Source organism: Phocoena phocoena, chromosome 12 (assembly GCF_963924675.1).
Source record: "Phocoena phocoena chromosome 12, mPhoPho1.1, whole genome shotgun sequence".
Lineage (NCBI taxonomy): Eukaryota > Metazoa > Chordata > Mammalia > Artiodactyla > Phocoenidae > Phocoena > Phocoena phocoena.
In genome coordinates, this window is record NC_089230.1 from 32,672,262 (window position 1) to 32,699,915 (window position 27,654).

General features: G+C 39.8%; 1 protein-coding gene across 1 annotated transcript in view; it reads right to left on the reverse strand.

Moving 5' to 3' along the window:
- Positions 1-270: 270 nt before the first annotated feature.
- Positions 271-27,654, reverse strand: part of LAMA2 (laminin subunit alpha 2) — a 450,165-nt gene continuing 422,781 nt past the window's right edge. The window contains exons 59-65 of the mRNA XM_065888629.1: positions 18,788-18,900; positions 18,278-18,467; positions 16,183-16,338; positions 13,494-13,647; positions 10,922-11,052; positions 1,950-2,172; positions 271-428 (exon numbers count right to left, since the gene is read on the reverse strand). Of these exons, the coding sequence (XP_065744701.1) occupies positions 271-428; positions 1,950-2,172; positions 10,922-11,052; positions 13,494-13,647; positions 16,183-16,338; positions 18,278-18,467; positions 18,788-18,900 (1,125 nt within the window). The remainder of the gene's footprint in view (positions 429-1,949; positions 2,173-10,921; positions 11,053-13,493; positions 13,648-16,182; positions 16,339-18,277; positions 18,468-18,787; positions 18,901-27,654) is intronic.

Sequence of the window (27,654 nt, forward strand, 5' to 3'; positions counted from 1 at the left end):
TTCAACAATTTATGATCAGTTGCCTTTTATCCTTAAAATCACGCAAAACAAGCAATTATTTAGAATGCAGTAAATGGTTTAATATTTATGGACTTGAGAAAGAACTTGAATTAAAATTCAGTCTGGGATCTGAATTAGCACCCTCAGAATACAGAAGGAATTTAATACGCATGCACAAATTAGTTTTAATAACATACATAAGTAAAATACATTTGTTTTACTTGATACGGTTGTTTTGGAGGACCCTTCTTGGAGTTGAACTTATTTTTATTAGTTGGCTGGGCATGATACAGGTTGAACACCCCTTAGTTCCAGGGCCTTGACAAAATTCACCTCCAATGGCTTTCCCGTGCCTTTGGTGAGCCTTAGGGATCGGATGCAGCCTCGGAAACGAATGTTGGTTGTCAGGCCCAACTGGTTGAGGCCCTCTGAAAAACCAAGCAAGGAGGGCTCAGTTTTGAAATTCAGCTACTATGTTAAGAGCATGCTTCAAGGTCAGCTGTTGGCTTAAGATGCAATTGGAATGCTATTTTACGTAAAGTTAGTGATTTTGTTCTTAGCTTTACTAACAGTTAAACTGGTAGAGAAACATCAACTTTTTTATAGTTATGTATTATGAAATATGGAGACATCTATAATTACACATTTGAAGACATCGAAGAATTTGGTTTGGAAGGGACAAGTTTACAGTTGTGAATTAAAATTATTAAATTTTATTTAATGAACCAAAGTAACTGATCAAATACTTTAAGTACTGAATTAGGACATGGACTTTTAATGGTGACTTTATTACTTTCTTCCATTGTAAAGATAAATCCCAAATGGTTAAGTTTGTTGTGAACTCACACAAAATCTTCCTCTTCTTAAGGAGAGAGTCCCTTCTTTTAGCAGGCCTACTAGGTGCTAAGATCCCATTTTGTAGACTGTAAATGGAGAAGTATATTACCTCCTTCATAATACCTTGGGGTTTGTCCTGATTGAAGCAGGAGATATTTTCTTTTTCTTTTTATCCCCGAATTTTTTTTTTGTCTGCGCCATGAGGCATGCAGGATTCTAAGTTCTCTGAGCCACCAGGGATCGAATCCATGCCCTCTACAGTGGAAGCACAGAGTCCTAACCACTGGACTGCCAGGGAATTCCCAGAAGGAGATATTTTCCAAAACCCAGGAGCAGTTTTGGAAAGAGGAACTCAGAATTGGTCCCCATGACTTCTATATCTTTTCCATCATCAACTGCTGCTTAATATACACTTTGCTTGTTTTGTTAAGGAGAGGAGCTCTATATAAATGGGGACAAAGGTTTCTCTGGCCAAAATATTGAAAGACCATTCCAGCAGTCTGTATTACTACAGTATTTAAGAGGCTCTTAGCTTACTTCTTATCAAGTTGGGCACTCTTGTTTATAGGCACTTTGGGTAACTCTCTGTGGTTCACATGCTATATTTAATGTGCTGGAGAGGTATTTTGGAATGCAGATTTAGTGCTTGGGTTTCTTTGTAATATAAACTCTATAATAGCCTAAGGGGGAAATTAGCTGTGTTTAACCCAATGATTTCCAGAACTTGAGGAAATAAGTTCCATAACATTTAATGATTCCTCTGGTATATTAATTTTTAAAAAATGAGAAAGAACACCGATTCTGGCCCTGATTGCTGTTAAATGCCTCATATCTTTATAAGCCAAATGCATTTCCTCTAGCCTCCATCTCCCACGAATGAAATTTTGGAGGCAATCATGAAAAGTTCAGTCCCATGTGGTTTATATAAGTAAAATGCTCATTTTACACACTAGAAATGTCAGATAATGTATTATTTATTGGAGCAGATTCTAAAGCTAGGAAGCAAGTATACTTAAGCACACATTCTTAAACGTATTTATAGAATATAAATGTGTTCAAAACTACTAACAAAACAGAGCAAAGATATTCTTGCTGGGGTAGGCAACACTCACCTGGGAACCCTCCGACAAACACGGGGTCATTTGTATCAGCGGATGTAGATGCTCGATTTGGGCTCTGGGCTTCCACCTGGTTCCCATCTACTGTCAGCTCGATTCGGTGCTTGACCTTGTTGGCCGTGACTTTATGCCACTGTCCGTCACACAAATGCCCTGGGATCCCAGCATCATAGACAGCAGTGAATCGGCCGGCGCCATTGTCCACATGAAACATAAGCTAGAAAGCAGGAAATTGAACAGCCACAGATGGTTTCATTGGAAGGGTGTCATGGTGGTTCACAGAGTAAAAATTATCTCTAGAAAAGTCATTAGCTGAAATAGTTTTAAATGAATAACTTACGCATATTAAATTAAAAAAAAACTTGACAGAAATTAAAATGCAGATTTAATGACCAGGAGTCAGAAATTATGCCCTTTACTTTCGGACATCGTTGGGAGCAATAGGCAAGACGTACGAGGCTGGTAATAAATAACTCTGCTTTCAGAAAATGTGAAATACAATTTGAGGCCAGGTGACAAAAAAAGGATGTAGTATACACTGGGAAAAATTCTACCACAGATCTTTTTAGAGTGTGGGAGTTCTTAGGAATCTGGTTTACAAATTCATTTGAAAGGATGATTTTTTTTTTAATTTAAGATTTTGATGTTTTAATTGTATATTTTTTCCTTCACGGAATCTATTTTATATATAGGATTGAGAGTTACATAAATTACATTTGGGGGCAAGTTTCATGTCACAGTTACCAAAGACTTTGAGCCAGAAGGCCAGTTCAATTCTTAACAATGAAGAACTTAGACTAGGAGTTCTTGTCTAAATGAGAAAAATCTGTTTTTAGTAACACAGAATGGGCCCTGAAACTTGAGATTGCAGAATTCTTTTGAAGCTGATGAAGAAAAGAAACATATTGAAACATTAAAAACAGTCAGTTTGGCAAAACATTTGACAAGGTAAAAGAAAAGAAATAGGGGTTTTAAAAAGAAGATTAAAAGTGCAAGTAAATAGGTGAAAAGTTTGTAAACTATACAGTGATGTAAATATTAGTTAAGATTTTGCTATATTCGGTGAAATTTGTAACAAGGGAATCTGGCATATAAAAAGAGCTTGGTGAGAAATCCATATGCATTGTGATGGAACTCGACACCCTGACAAGTTGCAGGGAACTGTGGTTATAATCAGGTGAAGAGCAACACTGACAAGATGCATTGAAACTGTGTGTTGAAAATCTGGCAAAACTATTATTATTATTATTTTTTACATCTTTATTGGAGTATAATTGCTTTACAATGGTGTGTTAGTTTCTGCTTTATAACAAAGTGAATCAGTTATACATATACATATGTTCCCACATCTCTTCCCTCTTGCATCTCCCTCCCTCCCACCCTCCCTATCGCACCCCTCTAGGTGGTCACAAAGCACCGAGCTGATCTCCTGTGCTGTGCCGCTGCTTCCCACTAGCTATCTACCTTACGTTTGGTAGTGTATATATGTCCATGCCACTCTCTCACTTTGTCACAGCTTACCCTTCCCCCTCCCCATATCCTCAAGTCCATTCTATAGTAGGTCTGTGTCTTTATTCCTGTCTTACCCCTAGGGTTTTAATGACATTTTTTCCCTTAAATTCCATATATATGTGTTAGCATACGGTATTGGTATGACAGACTCTAGGTCCATCGACCTCATTATAAATAGCTCAATTTCGTTTCTTTTTATGGCTGAGTAATATTCCATTGTATATATGTGCCACATCTTCTTTATCCATTCATCCGATGATGGACACTTAGGTTGTTTCCATCTCCTGGCTATTGTAAATAGAGCTGCAATGAATATTTTGGTACATGACTCTTTTTAAATTATGGTTTTCTCAGGGTATATGCCCGGTAGTGGGATTGCTGGGTCATATGGTAGTTCTATTTGTAGTTTTTTAAGGAACCTCCATACTGGTCTCCATAGTGGCTGTACCAATTCACATTCCCACCAGCAGTGCAAGAGTGTTCCCTTTTCTCCACATCCTCTTCAGCATTCATTGTTTGTAGATTTTTTGATGATGGCCATTCTGACTGGTGTGAGATGATATCTCATTGTAGTTTTGATTTGCATTTCTCTAATGATTAATGATGTTGAGCATTCTTTCACGTGTTTGTTGGCAGTCTGTATATCTTCTTTGGAGAAATGTCTATTTAGGTCTTCTGCCCATTTTTGGATTGGGTTGTTTTTTTTTTTCTTATTGAGTTGCATGAACTGCTTGTAAATTTTGGAGATTAATCCTTTGTCAGTTGCTTCATTTGCAAATATTTTCTCCCATTCTAAGGGTTGTCTTTTGGTCTTGTTTATGGTTTCCTTTGCTGTGCAAAAGCTTTGAAGTTTCATTAGGTCCCATTTGTTTATTTTTGTTTTTATTTCCATTTCTCTAGGAGGTGGGTCAAAAAGGATCTTGCTGTGATTTATGTCATAGAGCGTTCTGCCTATGTTTTCCTCTAAGAGTTTGATAGTTTCTGGCCTTACATTTAGGTCTTTAATCCATTTTGAGCTTATTTTTGTGTATGGTGTTAGGGAGTGATCTAATCTCATACTTTTACATGTACCTGTCCAGTTTTCCCAGCACCACTTATTGAAGAGGCTGTCCTTTCTCCACTGTACATTCCTGCCTCCTTTATCAAAGATAAGGTGACCATATTTGTGTGGGTTTATCTCTGGGCTTTCTATCCTGTTCCATTGATCTATATTTCTGCTTTTGTGCCAGTACCATACTGTCTTGATTACTGTAGCTTTGTAGTATAGTCTGAAATCAGGGAGCCTGATTCCTCCAGCTCCGTTTTTCGTTCTCAAGATTGCTTTGGCTATTCGGGGTCTTTTGTGTTTCCATACAAATTGTGAAATTTTTCGTTCTAGTTCTGTGAAAAATGCCAGTGGTAGTTAGATAGGGATTGCATTGAATCTGTAGATTGCTTCAGGTAGTAGAGTCATTTTCACAATGTTGATTCTTCCAATCGAAGGACATGGTATATCTCTCCATCTATTTGTATCATCTTTAATTTCTTTCCTCAGTGTCTTATAATTTTCTGCATACAGGTCTTTTGTCTCCTTAGGTAGGTTTATTCCTAGATATTTTATTCTTTTCGTTGCAATGGTAAATGGGAGTGTTTTCTTGATTTCACTTTCAGATTTTTCATCCTTAGTGTATAGGAATGCCAGAGATTTCCGTGCATTAATTCTGTATCCTGCTACTTTACCAAATTCATTGATTAGCTCTAGTAATTTTCTGGTAGCATCTTTAGGATTCTCTATGTATAGTATCATGTCATCTGCAAACAGTGACAGCTTTACTTCTTCTTTTCCGATTTGGATTCCTTTTATTTCCTTTTCTTCTCTGATTGCTGTGGCTAAAACTTCCAAAACTATGTTGAATAAGAGTGGTGAGAGTGGCCAACCTTGTCTTGTTCCTGATCTTAGTGGAAATGCTTTCAGTTTTTCACCACTGAGGACGATGTTGGCTGTGGGTTTGTCATATATGGCCTTTATTATGTTGAGGAAAGTTCCCTCTATGCCTACTTTCTGCAGGGTTTTTATCATAAATGGGTGTTGAATTTTGTCAAAAGAGATGACCATATGGTTTTTCTCCTTCAGTTTCTTAATATGGTGTATCACGTTGATTGATTTGCATGTATTGAAGAATCCTTGCATTCCTGGAATAAACCCCACTTGATCATGGTGTATGATCCTTTTAATGTGTTGTTGGATTCTGTTTGCTAGTATTTTGTTGAGGAGTTTTGCATCTGTGTTCATCAGTGATATTGGCCTGTAGTTTTCTTTTTTGTGACATCCTTGTCTGGGTTTGGTATCAGGGTGATGGTGGCCTCATGGAATGAGTTTGGGAGTGTTCCTCCCTCTACTATATTTTGGAAGAGTTTGAGAAGGATAGGTGTTAGCTCTTCTCTAAATGTTTGATAGAATTTGCCTGTGAAGCCATCTGATCCTGGGCTTTTGTTTGTTGGAAGATTTTTAATCATAGTTTCCATTTCAGTGCTTGTGATTGGTCTGTTCATATTTTCTATTTCTTCCTGATTCAGTCTTGGCAGGTTGTGCATTTCTAAGAATTTGTCCATTTCTTCCAGGTTGTCCATTTGATCGGCATAGAATTGCTTGTAGTAGTCTCTTAGGATGATTTGTATTTCTGCAGTGTCAGTTGTTCCTTCTCCTTTTTCATTTCTAATTCTATTGATTTGAGTCTTCTCCCTTTTTTTCTTGATGAGTCTGGCTAATGGTTTATCAATTTTGTTTATCTTCTCAAAGAACCAGCTTTTAGTTTTATTGATCTTTGCTACCGTTTCCTTCATTTCTTTTTCCTTTCTTTCTGAACTGATCTTTAGGATTTCTTTCCTTTTGCTAACTTTGGGGTTTTTTTGTTCTTCTTTCTCTAATTGCTTTAGGTGCAAGGTTAGGTTGTTTATTTGAGATGTTTCCTGTTTCTTAAGGTAGGATTGTATTGCTATAAACTTCCCTCTTAGAACTGCTTTTGCTGCATCCCATAGGTTTTGGGTCGTCGTGTCTCCATTGTCATTTGTTTCTCGGTATTTTTTGATTTCCTCTTTGATGTCTTCAGTGATCACTTCGTTATTAAGTAGTGTACTGTTTAGCCTCCATGTGTTTGTATTTTTTACAGATCATTTCCTGTAATTGATATCTAGTCTCATAGCATTGTGGTCGGAAAAGATACTTGATACAATTTCAATTTTCTTAAATTTACCAAGGCTTGATTTGTAACCCAAGATATGGTCTATCCTGGAGAATGTTCCATGAGCACTTGAGAAAAATGTGTATTCTGTTGTTTTTGGATGGAATGTCCTATAAATATCAATTAAGTCCATCTTGTTTAATGTATCATTTAAAGCTTGTGTTTCCTTATTTATTTTCATTTTGGATGATCTGTCCCTTGGTGAAAGTGGGGTGTTAAAGTCCCCTACTATGAAAGTGTTACTGTCAGTTTCCCCTTTTATGGCTGTTAGTATTTGCCTTATGTATTGAGGTGCTCCTATGTTGGGTGCATAACTATTTACAACTGTTATATCTTCTTCTTGGATCGATCCCTTGATCATTATGTATTGTCCTTCTTTGTCTCTTCTAATAGTCTTTATTTTAAAGTCTATTTTGTCTGATATGAGAATTGCTACTCCAGCTTTCTTTTGGTTTCCATTTGCATGGAATATCTTTTTCCATCCCCTCACTTTCAGTCTGTATGTGTCCCTAGGTCTGAAGTGGGTCTCTTGTAGACAGCATATATATGGGTCTTGTTTTTGTATCCATTCAGCCAGTCTGTGTCTTTTGGTGTGAGCATTTAATCCATTTACATTTAAGGTAATTATCGAAATGTATGTTCCCATTCCCATTTTCTTAATTGTTTTGGCTTTGTTATTATAGGTCTTTTCCTTCTCTTGTGTTTCTTGCCTAGAGAAGTTCCTTTAGCATTTGTTGTAGAGCTGGTTTGGTGGTGCTGAACTCTCTCTCAGCTTTTGCTTGTCTGTAAAGGTTTTAATTTCTCCATCAAATCTGAATGAGATCCTTGCTGGGTAGAGTAATCTTGGTTGTAGGTTTTCCTCCTTCATCACTTTAAATATGTCCTGCCAGTCCCTTCTGGCTTGCAGAGTTTCTGCTGGAAGATCAGCTATTAACCTTATGGGGATTCCCTTGTGTGTTATTTGTTGCTTTTCCCTTGCTGCTTTTAATATGTTTTCTTTGTATTTAATTTTTGACAGTTTGATTAATATGTGTCTTGACGTGTTTCTCCTTGGATTTATCCTGTATGGGACACTCTCTGCTTCCTGGAGTTGATTGACTATTTCCTTTCCCATATTAGGGAAGTCTTCAACTATAATCTCTTCCAATATTTTCTCAGTCCCTTTCTTTTTGTCTTCTTGTGGAACCCCTATAATTCGAATGTTGGTGCATTTAATGTTGTCCCAGAGGTCTCTGAGACTGTTCTCTGTTCTTTTTATTCTTTTTTCTTTATTCTGCTCTGCAGTAGTTATTTCCACTACTTTATCTTCCAGGTAACTTACCCGTTCTTCTGCCTCAGTTATTCTGCTATTGACCCCTTCTAGAGTATTTTTAATTTCATTTATTGTGTTGTTCATCATTGCTTGTTTCATCTTTAGTTCTTCTAGGTCCCTGGTGAATGTTTCTTTCATTTTCTCTATTCTATTTCCAAGATTTTGGATCATCTTTACTATCATTATTCTGAATTCTTTTTCAGATACACTGCCTATTTCCTCTTCATTTGTTAGGTCTGGTGGGTTTTTACCTTGTGTCTTCATCTGCTGTGTGGTTTTCTGTCTTCTCATTTTGCTTATCTTACTGTGTTTGGGGTCTCCTTTTCATAGGCTGCAGGTTCGTAGTTCCCATTGTTTTCGGTGTCTCTCCCCAGTGGCTAAAGTTGGTTCAGTAGGTTGTGTAGGCTTCCTGGTGGAGGGGACTAGTGCCTGTGTTCTGGTGGATGAGGCTGGAGCTTGTCTTTCTGGTGGGTACGTCCACGTCTGGTGGTGTGTTTTGGGATGTCTGTGGACTTATTATGATTTTCGGCAGCCTCTCTGCTAATGGGTGGGGTTGTGTTCCTGTCTTGCTAGTTGTTTGGCATAGGGTGTCCAGCACTGTAGCTTGCTGGTCGTTGAGTGAAGCTGGGTGTTGGTGTTGAGATGGAGATATCTGGGAGATTTTTGCCGTTTGATATTATGTGGAGCTGGGAGGTCTCTTGTGGACCAGTGTCCTGATGTTGGTTCTCCCACTTCAGAGGCACAGCACTGACTCCTGGCTGCAGCACCAAGAGCCTTGCATCCACACAGCTTAGAATAAAAGGGAGAAAAAGTAGAAAGAAAGAGGATAAAAGAAAATAAAATAAAGGTAAAATCAAATAAAGTTATTAAAATAAAAAAATAGTTATTAAGAAAAAAATTTTTTTAAAAATGTAAAAAAAAACAAAAAACACGGACGGACAGAACTCTAGGACAAATGGTGAAAGCAAAGCTCTATAGACAAAATCTCACACAGAAGCATATACATACACACTCACAAAAAGAGAAAAAGGGGAAAAAATAATAAATCTTGCTCTCAAAGTCCAACTCCTCAATTTGGGATGATTCGTTGTCTATTCAGGTATTCCGCAGATGCAGGGTACATCAAGTTGATTGCGGAGCTTTAATCCGCTGCTCCTGAGGCTGCTGGGAGGGATTTCCCTTTCTCTCCTTTGTTCTCACAGCTCCCAGGGGCTCAGCTTTGGATGTGGCCCCGCCTCTGCGTGTAGGTCGCCTGAGGGCGTGTGTTCTTCGCTCAGACAGGACGGGGTTAAAGGAGCCGCTGATACGGGGGCTCTGGCTCACTCAGGCTGGGGGGAGGGAGGGGCGCGGAGTGCGGGGCGAACCTGCGGCGGCAGAGTCCGGCGTGACATTGCACCAGCCTGAGGCGCGCCGTGCATTCTCCCGGGGAAGTTGTCCCTGGATCCCGGGACCCTGGCAGTGGCGGGCTTCACAGCCTCCCCGGAAGGAGGGTGTGGATAGTGACCTGTGCTCTCATGTAGGCTTCTTGGGGTGGTGGCAGCAGCAGCCTTAGCGTCTCATGCCCGTCTCTGGGGTCCGCGCTGTTAGCCGCGGCTCGCGCTGGTCTCTGGAGCTCCTTTAAGCAGCGCTCTTAATCCCCTCTCCTCGCCCACCAGGAAACGAAGAGGGAAGAAAAAGTCTCTTGCCTCTTCGGCAGCTCCAGACTTTTTTTTTTTCCTGTCAAAACTATTAAGTGTTGCTTATTCCCCCTTTTTGTCTCTGTGCTCCTGGATCTTTTTGCTTTACTGCCTTTGAGGATGGTTTGAAGACTGAGAGGAAGGAGGTAGGAGGATAAGGAAAGCGTATTTTAGGTCAGTGTGTGGTTTTTCTTCTTGGGAGGCAACGGCACCCTAGGATTGGAAATGTGAGCTGAAGTATGATTCCTGTTGCAAAGGCAAATAGGAAACTTGTGAAATTGCTTTGCCGTCTTCTTTTTACCTGTGCCCTATAGTACAAAGTACACGAAAACTGGTTATCTCACTGCAGGTAGGGACAGAAAAGGCAGAATTAGATTATCCATTGTGAGCAAACCGGCACAATACTTTATATTCTACTAATATAACTTTATTATAAATATGTTCTATTGTGCAACAGTATGTGGATGCTTTTAAATAAACTGAGCAATCAATATGTCAGCTAGACATCTTCATTTCTGAGAGGTGCCTACCCTGTTATAAGAGGCAAAGACTGATTTTAGACAATCTAAGCCCTTTTTTTCCCCACTGGAATTGATAGCTTCATAGAGCATGTATTCATAAAGAGGAGAATAACTTTACTCTTAACCACACAGTAACTAGCTTGAGATCCAGAACCACTTCGGCCATTATTAGCATAGTTGGCTTACCGTAGAATTAGCACATTTAAAGTTTACACTGGTCTACAAAATAAGTGTGTTGAAAACACACAAGAATTGAGATAATCCAGAAGGATGAAAAGATCCAATCTAGCTTTCTCCCAACAAAGACAAGAGCAGGGCTTCAAAATAGAGCAGACGTAGAGAATGGACTTGAGGACACGGGGAGGGGGAAGGGTAAGCTGGGACGAAGTGAGAGAGCAGCATGGACATATACACACTACCAAATGTAAAACAGATAGATAGTTAGTGGGAAGCAGCCGCATAGCACAGGGAGATCAGCTCGGTGCTTTGTGACCACCTAGAGGGGTGGGATAGGGAGAGTGGGAGGGAGGGAGACGGAAGAGGGAGGAGATATGAGGGTATATGTATACATATAGCTGATTCACTTTGTTATAAAGCAGAAACTAACACACCATTGTAAAGCAATTATACTCCAATAAAGATGTTAAAAAGAAAACAGTGCTTTCTACGTGTAAACGACAATATTGTGAAGAGACGCAGAAATGCTTAGACTGCTGACGCTTACCTTTTCAGCAATCATTTCAATACCCATTCCATCCATTTTCTGGCTGCTGATTCCCAGAAGAACTCCAGTGGTTCTAGTTGTGCGGAATTCAAATTCTACAAGAAGGTCCAATCCTACTTTGAACCCGTCAACTGTAAAATGAAAACATTTTTGAAAAATTGTGGATTCGAGTTTAGGAACTGTTAATTCAAATTTGTACAATGCCATGGTTTTATTAGCTTTCAATTCATGTGTTAGACAACTATAAGTTCCAGACTTTGGTATGGCCTACACCGCCACCATTTATAGTTATTGCTTATTTTCTTGGCTGCCTTCCTTCCTCGAATATAAATTCTGTGAAGGCAAGGACTTTGCCTATATTGCTCACCGTTTTATTTCTGTGCTCACCAAAGTATCTGACAAATGGTGGAGGTTGAATATATATTTGTTGAATGAATGAATGAACACAGACTAAGATTGACTCAAAGAATCTCGCAGCCAGGTGTGATTGTCAGAAGTCTTGTTGCTGGATGAAGTCAAGCACTTCAATGATTATTCAGTAAAATTTCACTGGGGCACTCTACATGGTACCACGATGATCTGAAAGGGCTCAAATATCCCCAGACATTTTATTTATAAAGAAAGGAATTACAAATACAATTTTGAAGGATAAGATTCTGGGACATAAATAGACTTTTCTAGTTCATCAAGTTAAGTCTTTATAATTTTCCATATTCGATTCATTGGTTTACTTAATCTTTTAGCAGGTATTTAAGACATGCTTCTTAGAAACATAGTGATCCATTAAGATCAGGCTAGACTAGACCTGCATGAACTATTAGAGGAAAACTCATGGAAATTTTTTCCAGGTCTCCTATTTATTAAGCAAGAAATAAATGCTATGTGTAACCACAACTGTCTCCAATGAAGGGAGGCAGCTGTTATGTGAAAGACTTTTTTCTTCTACTGAGAACCTTGATGAGTTTGAATGGACAAAGACGGGCTTAGGGCAGATTTTAAGAATAAAGGGTAGAAGAAGCTGGAATTTTCTGCAAAGTAAAACAATGATTTTGTTTCTGTTCCTGAAAGGAGGATAAGGAAAAGAGAGAAATAACATGAAGCCATTCAGCAGAGGATAGGGGGAATGAAGAAGCTATTAAACCCCCAGAAACTGGGTAGCTGGAAAGCTTTTAAGGACAAAGGTGTCAAAGGTTTAAATTGAAGTCGTATATTTTCCAGTAATGTAACCTCCTCTGACCACCCAAGTCTTACATAGATTGTATTACACTGTGTGTTGAGGTGATGGCAGGAGTTATGGAAACTGGGGAAGTGGCTAATTTTCTGATTCAGTTTGATCTCGAACCAAAAGAGCCCAGGCAGGATGGTAAGTTAATCTGTTAACTGCAGAAGTTGAAGCTGAAGCTTGCCATCAATTTGACGAAGCTAATGCCAGCTATCTGAATTAGCAGAAAACTTGAGAAAAGCTTTGGGCTTTCACAGAACATGGAATTTGGGGTTCAACATAACCTCCAACATTTCAATATTTAACATATCCTGTGTTTCTCTGTTTTCTGCTTCTGCACAGGGGAAATTTCCCATGTATCCCCTGTTGGAGGGCCCTGCTCTTCCGTCTCCAACCTTTGCATGTGTGTTCAACTCATCTTTTAAACCTACCTCAAATGTCAATTCCTCCATAAAACCTTTCCTGATTTCCCCAAATTAATGTTTCCTTAAAATATCCACAGAACCTTGCTTGTGTGTCTTCTACAGTTTCTAGTTATTTTTTACTTGTCGTCTTGTGATTTCTGAGCATAAAGAATCTTATCTATTGATAGCATGTTCTTGAAGGAAGGGAATGACATCTTATTTACTTCTGTTTCCCATGTTAACTTCTACATATTATGTACTCATTAATTTTTTTCTAACCGGCAAATGCATGTTCCTATGGTAACCATAGGACTGATTCTATCTTAGAGTATGTTAATGTCAGATTTTTTTGTTATTATGTACAAGTGATTTCATATTTTTTCTTTCCAAATTGTACATCCACTGTCAGTGATCCAGACCTGCGCTGAAAATGCTCACTGGAACGGGGGGAGATACTTAAAGAAAGTCAGGGAAAGGTGCCAGTCATCATCTCCATCAGCAAGAAATGGGCACCAGTGTGTGTGCATTGTGTGTGAGGGGAGAGCATGAAATGGAGCCTTGCAAGGAACTGAAGAGAGGAAGCAAGGAAAATGCCGTCTCATCTCCAGAAAGAAAGGTAGATGGGGAAAACTAGAAAGTAGATACATTACATAATATAAACATATGAACCTTCTTGTAGAATTACATTTATTTTGCTATTATTGATCTCCAGGGAAGGAGATGGAATAAACTCGCCAGATAGCCTTTTACTTTATTTCTTATCAGAATCGGACGTATTAATCTTTAAGAGGCCCTGTCTTATTACTTCTAAAAGTTTTTATTTCTGGTTTAAACAAAGGATGCTAGTTTCAGACCCCAGGGACTTTTATTTTCCCACACAAACAAGAAGTCAATATTTGGACCTAGTTAGTTAATATTCAACAGAAAGGACATGGAAGCACCTCACCTGCTTTGGCAAAACCCGTTCCGTCAAAATATGTTCCTTTCTGAGCATTTGCAAAACACGTCCCGACACGGTAGCTGGAGGTTGGCTGTTCAAGATCAGCAGGGGCTTCTGCCATCTGAAGATTCCTGATGCAGCCATCAATGCTGTAGGTCACCTAAACATTCAGGTCAGAAGAAACACATATCGGGTTTTAGCAGAAGTTTGCCTTTATGTGGAATGCAATCATTGGTAGGGGGTTCCGTGTGTATAAACATCTGCCGATTGTCCTAGGCCATCTCCAAAACTGCCTGGACCGGCACCATCAGCCCAGGCTTCAGAGCACAGGTGCAGAGAATCCGGTGTTGTGCTTCGCAACTAAGACAGCGGTCCCCATCCCCCGGGCGGCGGACTGGCCTGTTAGGAACCGGGCCGCACAGCAGGAGGCGAACGAGCGAAGCTTCATCTGTATTTACAGCTGTTCCACGTTGCTCGCATTACCACCTGAGCTCCGTCTCCCGTCAGCATTATGGTGAGTTGTATAATTATTTCATCATATATTACAATGTAATAATAATAGAAATCAAGTGCACGATAAATGTAATGCGCTTGAATCATCCCCAAACCATCTCCCCTGCCCCCCGGTCCGTGGAAAAACTGCCTTCCACGAAACTGGTCCCTGGTGCCAAAAAGGTTGGGGACCGCTGAACTAGGATGCATCTAGCCTGGAATATGATTGTTTTGATATTCTAAATACTGCACACTACGTCTCTAGTGGGACCACTGGTTTGACAGACTCTGGGCCCCTATGGAAATTGTAACTTTTAATTAGTCTCTTATGTTTCTATTTCATGTTTCTAGTAACAGTTTATTAACCTTACTATATATGCATTTTTTTCACAATCTATGTTCAAATTCTACTTGAAAAGATAATTAGGTTCGGTTCAGTGCTTCTTCCTTATGAAAATCTAAGGAAAGCAGTGGATACTTCCCTAAGAAAATGCACATACACATGAAACTTGAAAGCTTGCATGACACAAAGTTTAGGGATTTTAGAAAGAAATCAATCCTACTCTGCTTCATTACATTTCATCTGGGTTAAGGGATGCAAGTTAATCACTCTTGCGACTCTCTGTTCAGAGACTCTCACTTTGATTGGCCTACGTAGCACAGCCAATAGCTGTGAAGGGGAAGTAATACTGATCATCTGCAAGAGGAGCCAGATACTGAGAATTGTAACCAACGTGAACACTTGTCTTTGATGAAGAACGGTGCTGCATCGTCACGTGTTCCGATTTGAGCACAGACACGAACCACACTCGTGTGGAGTGCATTTTCTAAAAACACTAATCCCCGTGCTTCTTAAAAGAGTGCTTTCCAAAGCCAACCAGGACACATGGTCTGACAAAAAATTATTTTGTGAATACTGATTTACAAAATTTGTGAGGACTTTAAATTCTGACTGACTCCAGTATTGGATAACAGTACTCTAGATCAGGGATCCCCAATCCCCATGGTACTGGTCTGTGGCCTGTTAGGAACTGGGCCGCACGGCAGGAGGTGAGGGGTGGGAGGGTGAGTGAAGCTTCATCTGTATTTACAGCCGCTCCCCATTGCTTGCATTTCTGCCTGAGCTCCGCCTCCTGTCAGATCAGCGGCGGCTTTAGATTCTCACAGGAGTGCGATCCCTACTGTGAACTGTGCATGCGAGGGATCTTGGTTGCACGCTCCTTAAGAGAATCTAATGCCTGATGATCTGAGGTGGAGCTGAGGCAGTGACGCTAGCGCTGGGGAGCGGCTGCAAATGCAGATTATCATTAGCAGAGAGGTCTGACTGCACGGAGACCATAATAAATCAGCTGTTTGCAGACTCATATCAAAGCCCTAACAGTGAGTGGCAAGTGACAATGAAGCTGCACCTTACGGAGTAGACTGGACATAAGCAACACGCTTTGGGTGTCACTGTCTCCCATCACTCCCAGATGGGACCATCTAGTTGCAGGAAAACAAGCTCAGGGCTCCCACTGATTCTGCATTATGGTGAGTTATATAATTATTTCCTTATATGTTACAAGGTAATAATAATAGAAATGAAATGCACAATAAATGTAATGTGCTTGAATCATCCCGAAACCACCCTGTGCCACTCCACCTCCCCGCCCCGGCTCTGTGGAAAAACTGTCTTCCACAAAACCGGTCCCTGGTGCCAGAAAGGTTGGGGATCACTGCTCTAGATACTGCACCTCCCAATATTTGCTAAATCTCTAGTCCTGAAACAATACCATCAATATCATCATTATCACCTTCCTTGTTGTCTTAGTGCTTTCTGTATACTTGGTATTTTTCCAAGCACTTTAAGTATATTACCTCATTTAATCTTTCCATCAACCTTGCTTGTTTGGTTATTATTATTAAACTATTTTAAAAAAGAGGGAACTTTTCAAAGAAAAATTAAGTAAGTTGCTCCAGATCGCACAGCCACTTAACAGTTAAGCACATATTCAAACCAAGGGAGTCTGGCTCCAGGGTCCACACGCTGTTTTGTAATATTGCCTCTCATAGTCAGATCTGTCTAGAAAATTTGTCACTTCTCAGAAAAGATGATTTCCTATTCATCTATAATTGGTCATGGGCCAATGTGACCTAATAATTCAAAATACATTCATGACTCAGGCAGCTATTTAGGCCACAAAGAAACAAATTAGACACTCACTGGACCAATTCTTCGGGTAGTGTAGTTAATGGGTAGCCCGCCAATATACAGCATTCCCACAACATCCAGAATATCAGCTTTCTTGGGACTGATGGTTCTGTTGGAGGCACCGTCTACGTAAATAATTCCTTCTTGCTTAATTCGAATAATCTTAATCTACCAAAAGAAGAGGAGTCATTAACACCAATCATAGATAAATTTCAAATATGCAGAGTATAAAGCATAAGAACTTTTAGGATATTCCTTAGGAAAAAGTGAAACAACTTACTGAGGGCCTAATATGTGCTAAACCCATCATATAAGTGAAATTAAATCTGTTTACAGAATGTCTCAAAGTCTGTCTTTTCCATGAGTACCATCTCCAAAAGAGGAGAGAATCTTCCTGGGTGAGTTTTAGATTGAAGACTCTTCTGTAGTAGCCAAGTGAGCATCTGTATCAAGAGGTATGCTTGTTGTAAGGAAACTTGCAGATTGAGAGCCCTGTCATGAATTGAGTGGGCTGCAAAATTCATGTCCAAATTCAAAAGTTCATTGGTTTGATTGAGCAAAGCCTGGCCTTCCCAGCACAATTTCAGATATGCTACATCCCTCTGCTTAAGAGGCACTTCTCGTGCAGAACTGCAGGAATGCAGTGCATCCGGGCTGCACTGCCATTTCGGCAGCAGCTGATCTGTACAAAGTCAGGGAGGAAGATGGAAGGCTGACTGGGCTGAAATGACAGCAGCGGATTGAATTATTTTCTGGGGCAGAGTGAAATAAAAAGTGTGGAGGCTAGCTTGAGCATAAAATCCTTGAGTCTGAATTTAGGAAAAGGAGCATGTAACCCTGTGAAATGCTGGAGTACAAGAATGGTTTAAAAACGAATCTACATCAGGATTAGAGTAATTTAAGACCTTATTTTACACTGATCTATTCTGGTTTTGGAAATAACTTTCTAAAAACCTGCAAGGATGAAATCCCTCCTTAAATTTGGCTACTTAGCGTAATCCCAGCCTCACTGTAGCCCAACGATGTGTCTTTTTCTCAAGTGTCATATATATTATGCTATTAGCCAGAGACGAGAATAAACCTTAATGAGAGCTCCTGCATAAAGTATTTGCTAGTCATAAGCTCCCTAGAAAATTTCTTATTTCTGGATAACAAATTAGTTGACTTTGCGTTTATATTGTATTTTTTCAGGTTCCTTGGCTTTCTATATGATACGACAAGTCCAGATATGTTAATATATAAAATCCAGTATCTAATAATATCTTACTCTAAAAATTGAACATTTAATTTGGCCACCTAGGGAAGCTTTACTTGATAGGCTACCACAGGTGCACAGACAAATTCCGAGTTTTCGTTTTAATCAGGTAGTATATTATCTACTTGCAGTCATGCCAAAGAGGACAGTAAGCTGGCAGGTGAGCCTTCTGTGCCCATAATAGTACCAGCTTCTGGGTGTAAGGCCAACATTTAAAAAGTTGTTCCAGATGACTGTTGGTGGAAATGATACCCCAGAGGCCTTTAAATGTGAGGTAGCAGATTCTCAGACTCTTGGTGTGCTCAGACCACTATGGGGTGGGAGAGGGGGGGAAGGCGCAGCCATAGGGCCCATTTTAGGTTGCCAGCTTTTACGTTGGTCAAATATTATTTCATAAAGAGAGGTTATCTTAGCACTTTAAAAATAGGAAAATATAATCTTAGAATAAATATTATTCCTTTAAATTGAATACATAGAGCTTTATGATTAACACACTCCATTGTCCCATAATAATAATAATACTTACTTAGAGTATTGGAAATGTCTTCAATTGCCTGGCCCTAGTTTGTGGACAGATGTTTGGGAACCACAGATGTACAGCAACGATGGAATCTTATAGTACCATGATGAGGCGTGTAAGTGGTCAACTATAAACCTACCCAGGTTTGATCACGTCTTCCTAGGTTGGGCAGTTGTATATGGCACTTACTTTATTTTTAGCCTCGGCCACATTCCAGTACCGCCGGAGTCAGTGTCTGCACTGGCAAGATAATACTGGCACCAGGGGAATGCCGATGGCTGCCACCCAGTAAGCCCCTCGTAGGGCACTGCCAACATCCTGGGGACTATTACCTTGTGCCAATGGCCATCATTGATTTTGGTGGGGATCATGGTGTTGGTGTCACCACTTCCCAAGTCATAACTGAAGTAGGGCAATCCATTTCTCAGCTGAACTGTAGCAAAATCAGCATGATTGATCCGGGCCATGTAAAAGAGCAAGCCTGATTCAGCTTCGGTTCGCACTTCAAATTCAATGGTGAGACTGTGAAATAAAAGTGTGCGAGGTAAAACAGAAGAATAAGAACGTTCTTATTCTAGGACAAAGTGGCATCTGATCATGGTGCTTTTTCATAAAGGATAGCAAAACCTTTTCCAAGGTGAGGACTATCTAGGTCTGCTGAGTTCCTCAACTGGCTTCTCAGGCTCAGACAAATATTGATATAATTCTATTCTTTACAGTATTCAGTGAACTAAAACAGCTCACCTCATTTATTAATAAATATAGTTAATTAAGCTTGAATAAACAAATACTGAGTACTTCCATTTATCGGTTCTTGTCTAATATCTCAGAATAAATCATACCGGTTTTTAACTTTGGTGTCATCAAATGCAATTGCAATGTGACTGTTTCTCGAAAGCCCGAACTGTTTGCTCCCTATCAGGAGAGCTGGTTCCGATTCTGCAGCACAAGGAGCCTGTAAAATACCAAGGAGAGAAGGAACAGAGATTTCGGACTCCATTCTTTAAAAATGTAATGCTGCTGTCTAATGGTTTCTTATATTTTAGTTTAATGTTCTCACAAAATCTCATTAAGTTCCTTAGAAATGAAAGCTGTCTCTTATTCATCTCTGTACTCTACTACATAGTAGGTACTTACTATTAATACTGCACCTTTGCTTTGCCAAAGGAATGGTGCTCAAAAATATTCATTGATTAATGCATGTTTTCATTATCCTTTAAGGAAATCTATTATTTCTATTTCTGAGAAAACTGGAATTTCCTTCTCACTTTTACTTCATTTATGAAGAGTTATATCGTTAGAAGATTGAACAGGGAAAATGACAAGCTTGCCACTGGGTTACAAGAGTAGCAAAATGTGTCCTTCTTGTCCTCCCCATTTCTCTCTCCCACCGGCTTACTTTTTCTTGAAAATTATCGGTGCTAGAAGGTTTCCATGAATTTAGACTTTCAAGCTGGTGTATCTCAACTTGCAAGTCAGCCCATTCAGGCTTAGCCCGTTGCTAGGCAACCCAGCACACTTTTTAATGTAACCTGCCATACACCATTTCAACTGCCACTGTTCAAAGATCAACTTCCTAGGGTGCTTACAAGGTAGAGCTCGCTGCAGGGCTAGCTTCAGAGGCAGGCTTCCTGTGTAGTCACTGAGCTTAATGCTCTGCTGTCACCATTTTGAAATTCTTAATAATTTTTGAACAAGGTACCCTGCATTTTCACTTGGCCCTGGGCCCTGCCAATTACATAGCCAGACCTGACTGGGTAGACCTTACTTGGCTACTGTAACCCTCAGCTCAATAGTTAATCAAGGCTCCTCAAATTACCAAAACCGCAATTCCTTTCCTTGGTGTCTATTTTCACAGAAATAGCTCCAAGTACAAGCTGCTTAAGAAGTCTTTTACAACACAAAGTACATGAGAAAATAAATAACCTGCCTGCTCTCAACAACACATCTGTTTTTAAAGATCTGCACTGAATAGCTGTGGATGGGCCACTGCCCCCGTGCGCGCTGACTCAGCAGAGGTTCCCAAACAGCCCAAGGCAGGCTTTTGATGCAGCTCTTCCCAGGGTGTACCTTGGAGATGACTCACCGGCGCACAGGAAATTTTTACTTGATGAGGAAAAGCCTTGCCCTCTTTTCTCTGGAGCTTAGTCAAATGGAGCACTCTGCCACAGCAGGTAAAAAGCTTTAAGTGTTTTGAAATGCTGTAAAATTGGGCTTTATGGAAGTATTTCCCTTCTTGCTTCCCAGGAGATGGTCAGTTACAAAGAGGGGACTGTGGCTGAAATTCACACAGATATGCAAAAACCCAGCGGGTAGAACAGGAACATGCTATTTATTCACACAGCTGAATGGGCCTCTCTTGCAATCAACACGTGGCACCTTTCTTATTACCCTGACTGCAAAAAGAGCCCAAATGGAAAGGCCTTGGTAGCTTAATGTCTCAGCCTTCAATGATGCTATTAATAGAACTGGGATCATTTATCAACCTCTCACAATATTTCCTGTAGAGAGGACCGTCACAACACACGTAAGTAGCCTGCAGAAATCTCGAAGAGAATCCAACCTGCTGGGAGTCCATCAGGGGCAGAATTTACCTAAAATATCTCTAAACCCTCAGCTCTGAAAAACTGAGGGATTGAAAAGGTCACTGGATGTGGAGGAATTAGGGAACCATAAGGCATAGCCTAAAAGGAAACCACCAGCAGGTTATTTCTGTGTTATTGTTAACATTGTCTAGTGGCTACATATACATGTTAATATAAAACAACTTTTCTAATGTAATTTTTTAAATTATCAAAGTGGCTATTGTAAAGAGTAGCTCTTTTATTGGTAGCAGCTATTTGTCGTGGAGACCTTTTGTCTTTACATGTTTGGGGCATTGTGGCCTGAACACCATGCTAACCTTGCTTGCTGGTAGACTGGACACGTGATTTCCAACACTGGTCTTGAGCTGAGTGGCTCTGCTACACGTTATCAGATTTTCTAGATGAAAAAGGCCCTGCTTACATTGTTTTAGAAAAACCTTTGACTTCATAAGGGTCCTGTTTAGAAGCGTTACACGGTACATACACCCATTTGAAATTTAGGAAGAGCAGTGTTACCCGGAGAGGCTTCTGCTTCACTTTTACAACAGGTGGATCCTGAGAAGCAGGTGGAAAACAGTGGCTAATAAAACCGTGTTCTCAGATTGGCCAGTTTTAAAGAAGAGATGCGTCACTCTATTAGGTAAATGCAAAGTATAAAAGCCGTTATGTAAGTTCATTGTTCTTTAAGGACATCCGAGTGGACATTTACTGTCATCAATTTGCAGTGGGATGGATATTATGGAAACAGTTTAAAAAAACTATCACCTTCCTTTATAAAACTGGCAGTTGAAAGAGGACAGAGAGGTTCCAGTGTAAGAGGATTTTCTGTGTATCTACTTTAGGATTTAAATGGGAAGACAATTCTCCAACAGTCTCTAATCTGGTAATGTTTTTGGTGCAAGCCTAGATGTCTCCTCTCACTTGGTTAAGGGGAGACGGGATGGATTGTGTCTGCTTTGCATCATTTTCCCTTGGGTGGATCTGAAACCAGGCCCGACATTCCCAGCAGGTTTGCCTGTTTGTTGTGCCTCTTCTTCCTTGTCCCTCACACCCCGCAGAGGGTGGAGCTCCTCACCTGGCCACTCAAGCAGCTCTTTTCCTTCTAATAGCATTTTTTTTTTTTTTTTTTTTTTTGCGGTACACAGGCCTCTTACTGTTGTGGCCTCTCCCGTTGTGGAGCACAGGCTCCGGATGCGCAGGCCCAGCGGCCACAGCTCAGGGGCCCAGCTGCTCCGCAGCATGTGGGATCTTCCCGGACCAGGGCACGAACCCGTGTCCCCTGCATCGGCAGGCGGACTCTCAACCACTGCACCACCAGGGAAGTCCCTAATAGCATTTTAAAGAGTGACCATGTGAGATGGAATAGAAAATGCCCCAAGGTTTGCACGAGAATAAAATGATCTTGTCATTAAGGACATTTTCAACCCTGCTTCCCATAGAAAGCTAAGCTAAGAGGAAGGATCTTCTAATGAGGTAATTTTAAGGAACCGTTAAAGAATGGCTGTTGAAAGATGAGTCCTCCTTCTCCAAGCCAGCTCCAGGGGAGGCATTGTCTTTATGGATGTGATACATGACCTGTGCTATTTTGGAAACACTTCTCTCTGAAATGTGTTAAAACAATAATACAAATAGCAGTGGCTCATCAATCTCAGCATGTTACAATCCTGCCACCTTGTGGGGACTCTTTAAAGTACATATGGGGGAAAATAGAGGGCAGGATGTGCTTGCTCCTTATTTGTCTCTGCTTGGCAGGTGACAAGATGTGGGCAGACAAGACTTGGGTGGGGAGTCTAAATGTGGCCCTGCACCTGTTGCTGAGAACAGGGACACAGCTGGAGAGGATTCTGAAGGAAGCCATGCTGTCCATAGCCGTGCTTACGCAAGTGGGTAGAGCCGCAGGTTAGTCATGGAGCTTAACATTTTCACCTTCATATTGTTAATTAATTTCAGATCAGAATAAAGCATGGTCATTTCCAACTGCTGATTGTTGGCTGACATTTGGAAATGAGTTATTGGATTCAGGATGGCATATGATTGGTGGATAAGCATTCCTTGACTCTAGATTGGTGCAGAGTAGAGATTTCAGTTGCATTGATCAAAACTGGCATCTCTGTCCTTGAAAGCACCAAATGATGAATGATATAAAAATTGCATCATTGGAGTATAATCTGCAAAAATACTGGTTCACTATGCTGTACACCTGAAAATAATGTAATATTGTAACTCAACTATACTTCAATACAAAATTAATTTAAAATAGCATCATTTTCTTCTTTCATGAGTCAAAAATCCTCTAACAAATGTGGGCTAACATGACATCTGTGAATTTGGGTGCTTCTTTGTGATGCTCTTTCAGCATGAATACTAAGCGGAAGATACTTTTTACGGCACTGACTTTAATATTCCGAAATACAAAATCCCTGTTCAAGCTGTTTACTGAGAAACTGAGTTTAACTCCCTGCACATAAGCTTTTTTGCTAAGTAGTGGGCATTTGCTAACTCCCTGCATATAAGCTTTTTTGTTAAGTAGTGGGCATTTGCGGCACTATTTACACACTAATGCCTGAACAGTAATTCTCTGCAGTATGGAAAATGTATGTTTCCCCTTTAAATACGTATCAGTATCCAATTGATTTATCCTTTGGCCGGGACTGTACTTAGCTTTTAAAATCACAGCATTCAGTCTGCTGGAGGAAGAGCTTTCTTTTGCTCTATTCTTTCCTTCTCTGCTCCCTTCTTTCCCCCAACTCCCCCGAACAGCACAGGGACTCTTCCTGGCTGCTCTTCTTAGTTATTCACGTTTTAAAATTTGAAGTTCAAAGTTCAACTTTCCAATAAACTTCAAGTAAAAAAAAACAAAAAACATGCAGCCAGCTTACTGTATACAAATCCACACAGGCCATGCTGGTTGTAAAGACTTGGTATAAACGCCGTATATACCTGCTGAGAACCTGTCACATTTTGACAATCTTCTGTAATACTAGAAGTCCACACTCTTTAATCCCTCCCGTCCTCCACGAGAAATAGCCACAAATAAAACATGTAGAAATGTTTTATGCAGCTCTAAATGGGCTGAAGAATAAAAGTATAAAGAGAAGACAGGGTATCACACTATCAAATGAGATAATATGCATAAAATATGCTCTCTGATCTATGATGTTCTGGCATGTATTAATAATAGGATTGACATAATCCATTTCACAGGGCAGGGCTTTCTCAAGATACTCTTAAATTGCCCTGGAGGAGAGTGAATGTCGTCCTGTTGCTGTAAGTTGCTGGTGGGGAGGGGTACGATGGCATAAAGAAGAAAACTAAAGGAACTGAGAATAGGAGAGGGTTTCTGTCAACTGTGCTAGAACAAATAAGAAACATATAGATAGGTAGTTCCCACTTCTGGAATTAATGTGTAAGTCTTAATTCTTAAATTCTGAATTCTGATTTTAAAAAAAGAAAAGAAAATGGTGAGAATTGAAAATGATAGGAGACTTGAGAGATAATAACCATATCGTGTTGGAGTTTGTTTAAAAAGGAATGTTCACCCTCCTTTTCCTAGCGCTTGATCTCACCCTAACAGTGTGAAAGGTTAAACTAACTAGTTCCCTTAGAAGAAGAATGATGGAGTGTTACTGTGAGCCAGGCATGGTGCTGGGTGCTTTGCACACAGTGTATATAATTTAGTCCATGATAATCCTCAGGGTAGATATTATCCTCATTTTTCAGTGAGTTTACTTACATTTAGAGAGGACAGTAAGTTATTCAGTAAGCCCCCCTGAGGTCACTGAGTAAAGGTAGGTGGGTTATACCAAGACAGGCAGGCAGACCCGCATCGTGGATAACTTGGATTAAAGACCCAGTTTATTTCCTCAGTGACTCTCAATGCAAAGGAGCTGAGAGGGGATCACGCACCCTGGCCCTCTTCCCCAGTGAAGAAATCAGCTATATAACTGGATGTTGTGGAGGAATCAAGGTTGAAAGACCACTGCTTTCAATTTATCTTTTTAAACATTTATGAAAGCAAAACACATTTAAGAGTGTTTTTTGAAATGATGAAAATCATCTCTGGACCATATACCTCTGCTGTTAGCATCTGATGCATTTCTTGGAAAGGTTTTTCTTATGCATTTTTCTAGCTATTGATATAGACATGCTTATGCAGTATACAGAGTTTTATATCCTGCTTTCCCTACTTAACATAATGTCATTAAGTATGTCATCCTCATTTTATATTGTTTCAATTGAAAGATTTTAAGAGTACGGTGGCATATTACAATTTGCATTTTATGGACCTGTTTTCACACTTCTAGGTACCACTACCCATTTTGTTTGGATGGAGTTTAACGGTGTCCCCTGCCATGCTTCTAATTTTCAATCTTGGAAGCCAGCAGGTTGTGTTTGCAGCCCATATTGGCATTTATCCTGACTGACCTCTACACATATTTGCTTACTGTGTTATTTATGTTAATGTCTACTTTACTTTCTCAAATATGTCTCTCAGTTTCTCTTTCTTTCTCTTTCTCTGGTAGGCTCTTAATAAATATTTGTCATAAAATAAATGTCATAAATGTCTTATTCATCTTTGCATTTAGTAGCCTTTTAATAAATAGTTGTCATGAAATAAATTGTCAAACCTTTAAGTAGCCTTTAAAAAGCCGACACTTCTCTCCACACACACAAAAAATAAAGAATGAAGATAAGGGAGAGAAATCAGATTAAAAGAGGAGATCTGTATGGTTTCATGATCTGAAACCCTGAAAATACAGTACAGCCCAATAGAGATGAAAAATTCTAAAATATGTAATTTTGACCACATAGTCATAAATATAACGTGCAAGATCTGATGTGCTATGAGTCTTTCTGTACCAATGCACGGGACTGCTACTCAACCTCTCTCTTGCTTTTGTCTTATCTACTAAGTGGAATGCTCATTTTTGGAGACGTTAAAACATATACTGCTGAGAGAAAATGGAAACTGGAATGAGAACAGAAGGTTATAAGAAAACTTAAATGAGTTAAAATCTCCAGTCCAGATGGGAAAGTACCTTTGTTTTCAGAAAAAGGGAAACAATGTGATCTCTAGAAACCACAGAAGGATATGCTTGAGACCTCCTAGAAAAGAAAGTTTGTGTTTTAGAAATATAACTAAGAAAAGAAAGGTGATCGCTGAGGACCAGCAGTGTTATTCACCAATAAACCAGACCAATTCAATGTGGACTGGCTGAGGGACCTGATTCAAGAGAAGTTCAAGTGATACAAAGGCCCTCAAGGTTTTGGTTGACTGAATATGGTACCTAATGATGAACTAATGGCATGATCCATCCGTGTAAAACATTAAAACATTCCCAGGTATATTAGTAGAATATGATGACAGACCAGTGAAAGGAGGAACTCTGCTGTTCTCTGAACTGGGCACTCCATTTTGAGTAGTATGGTCTATTCTAGGTGCCATATTTTTTAAGAGATATTGCAAATGTAAGAATATTATCAGTGTGACTATGGGAATTAGAAATTAAGAATTAAGGAGAATGCTTGAGATAATGGAATATTCAGCGTGGGAAAGGAGAACACTTAGCTGTTTTCAAATGCTTGAAGGGGTGTTTGTTAGAGAAGATATAATGTGTTTGGCTACAGAAACACAATCATTACGTAGAGGTTATAGGGATGCAGTTTTACTTCATTATAATAATCAATGGCTTTCTAACGACTGGAGCCTGCCTCATCATAACACTGGAAGATCCTCGTCAATGGAATGTTCAAGCAAAGGCTGTAAGTCCACATCAAGTATCATATAAAAAGATTCATGTATTAAGATGGAGATTGGACCAGCTGGTCTCTAGGGCTTCTGCGAATTACAATTTATAATTCTAAGTCAGTTGTTCAGAATTTAGGATCCACTTTGCTATAGAATCCAAATGGACATTTGGATCCAAGGTCAAAAACGTTTATTTTAACCATGGTGTTTTTAAATTCTTCAGTTGAAAACACTTTCCTGAGTCCAGGGAACAGACACGAGGGATAACAGTCTAGAGAACAGTACGTGAGGCAGAAGGGAGGGAGGATCATTAGCCTTCCCTTTGCTGGGGGAAATCGAGCATGAGGCCACGTTATGAAAGAGCTAAGGAAATATTCAACAGTCCACGTGGTAGATCTCAGTGAGGTCTTAGGAGAAAATCAACTCCTTGAACTAATCCCCACATGACTGACAGCCTTTCACTTGCTAGCTGTGCTGTGTGATTGTAGGTATTTTCTTCTGTGAACTGGGGCTAATAATACTTCCAATGATATAAATAAACATAAATAAAACAATAGCTTGTGAGAATCAAATGAAATAATGGATATACAGTGCCCGGCAGAATACTGGACACATACTATATAGTTACTTAGTAAATGCGGGGATTCCTCACAGTATCTATGTGTGTGTGCTTCTTTCACTTTTCAAAGAAGTTCCACGTGCATTACCTCATTTGATTCTTACAATAATCCCATCGGCAGGCAAGGTAGGTATAATACCCACATTTTACAGAGGAAGAAATGATGCTTGGAATAAATGGCCAGTTTTCCTAAAAGATGATTATTTGGCTTCACAAAGTGTTGCAGTGATAAGGAACCAGATTGTATAATCAGACCCACTGGATCAAAATTCCTGTCCTGTCACTTACTGGCCGTGTCTGGGTGTATTACTTAGGCTAGCTATTTCTTATTAACGAAAAATGGGATGATGGTATATAGGTATATATTTTACACAGCTGTTAGGAAAATTCCAATAATATTGGATAGAAATTGTTAAAAAGCAGTCATTATGATCATTACTGTATAGTAATTATGCCATTTATTAAATGCTTAGTATATGCTAGGGGTTTAACAAGCATTTTAAAAAATCCTCATAATGACTCTTTGATATATGTGTTGTTAGTATATTCATTGTACAGATGAGGAAACTGGGGAATAGATTAGCCAAGTAGCTTTCCCACATTCATACAGATGGTAGGTTAGAGTGCTGGGATTTGAACCCAGGCAGGCTGACTCTGGAATCCACACTCTAATCAAGGATATACTACCTCCAGTGCTATGAAATATTTTGCGTGTGTCTCTCTGTCACACAAACACATATACATGTAATCATATTA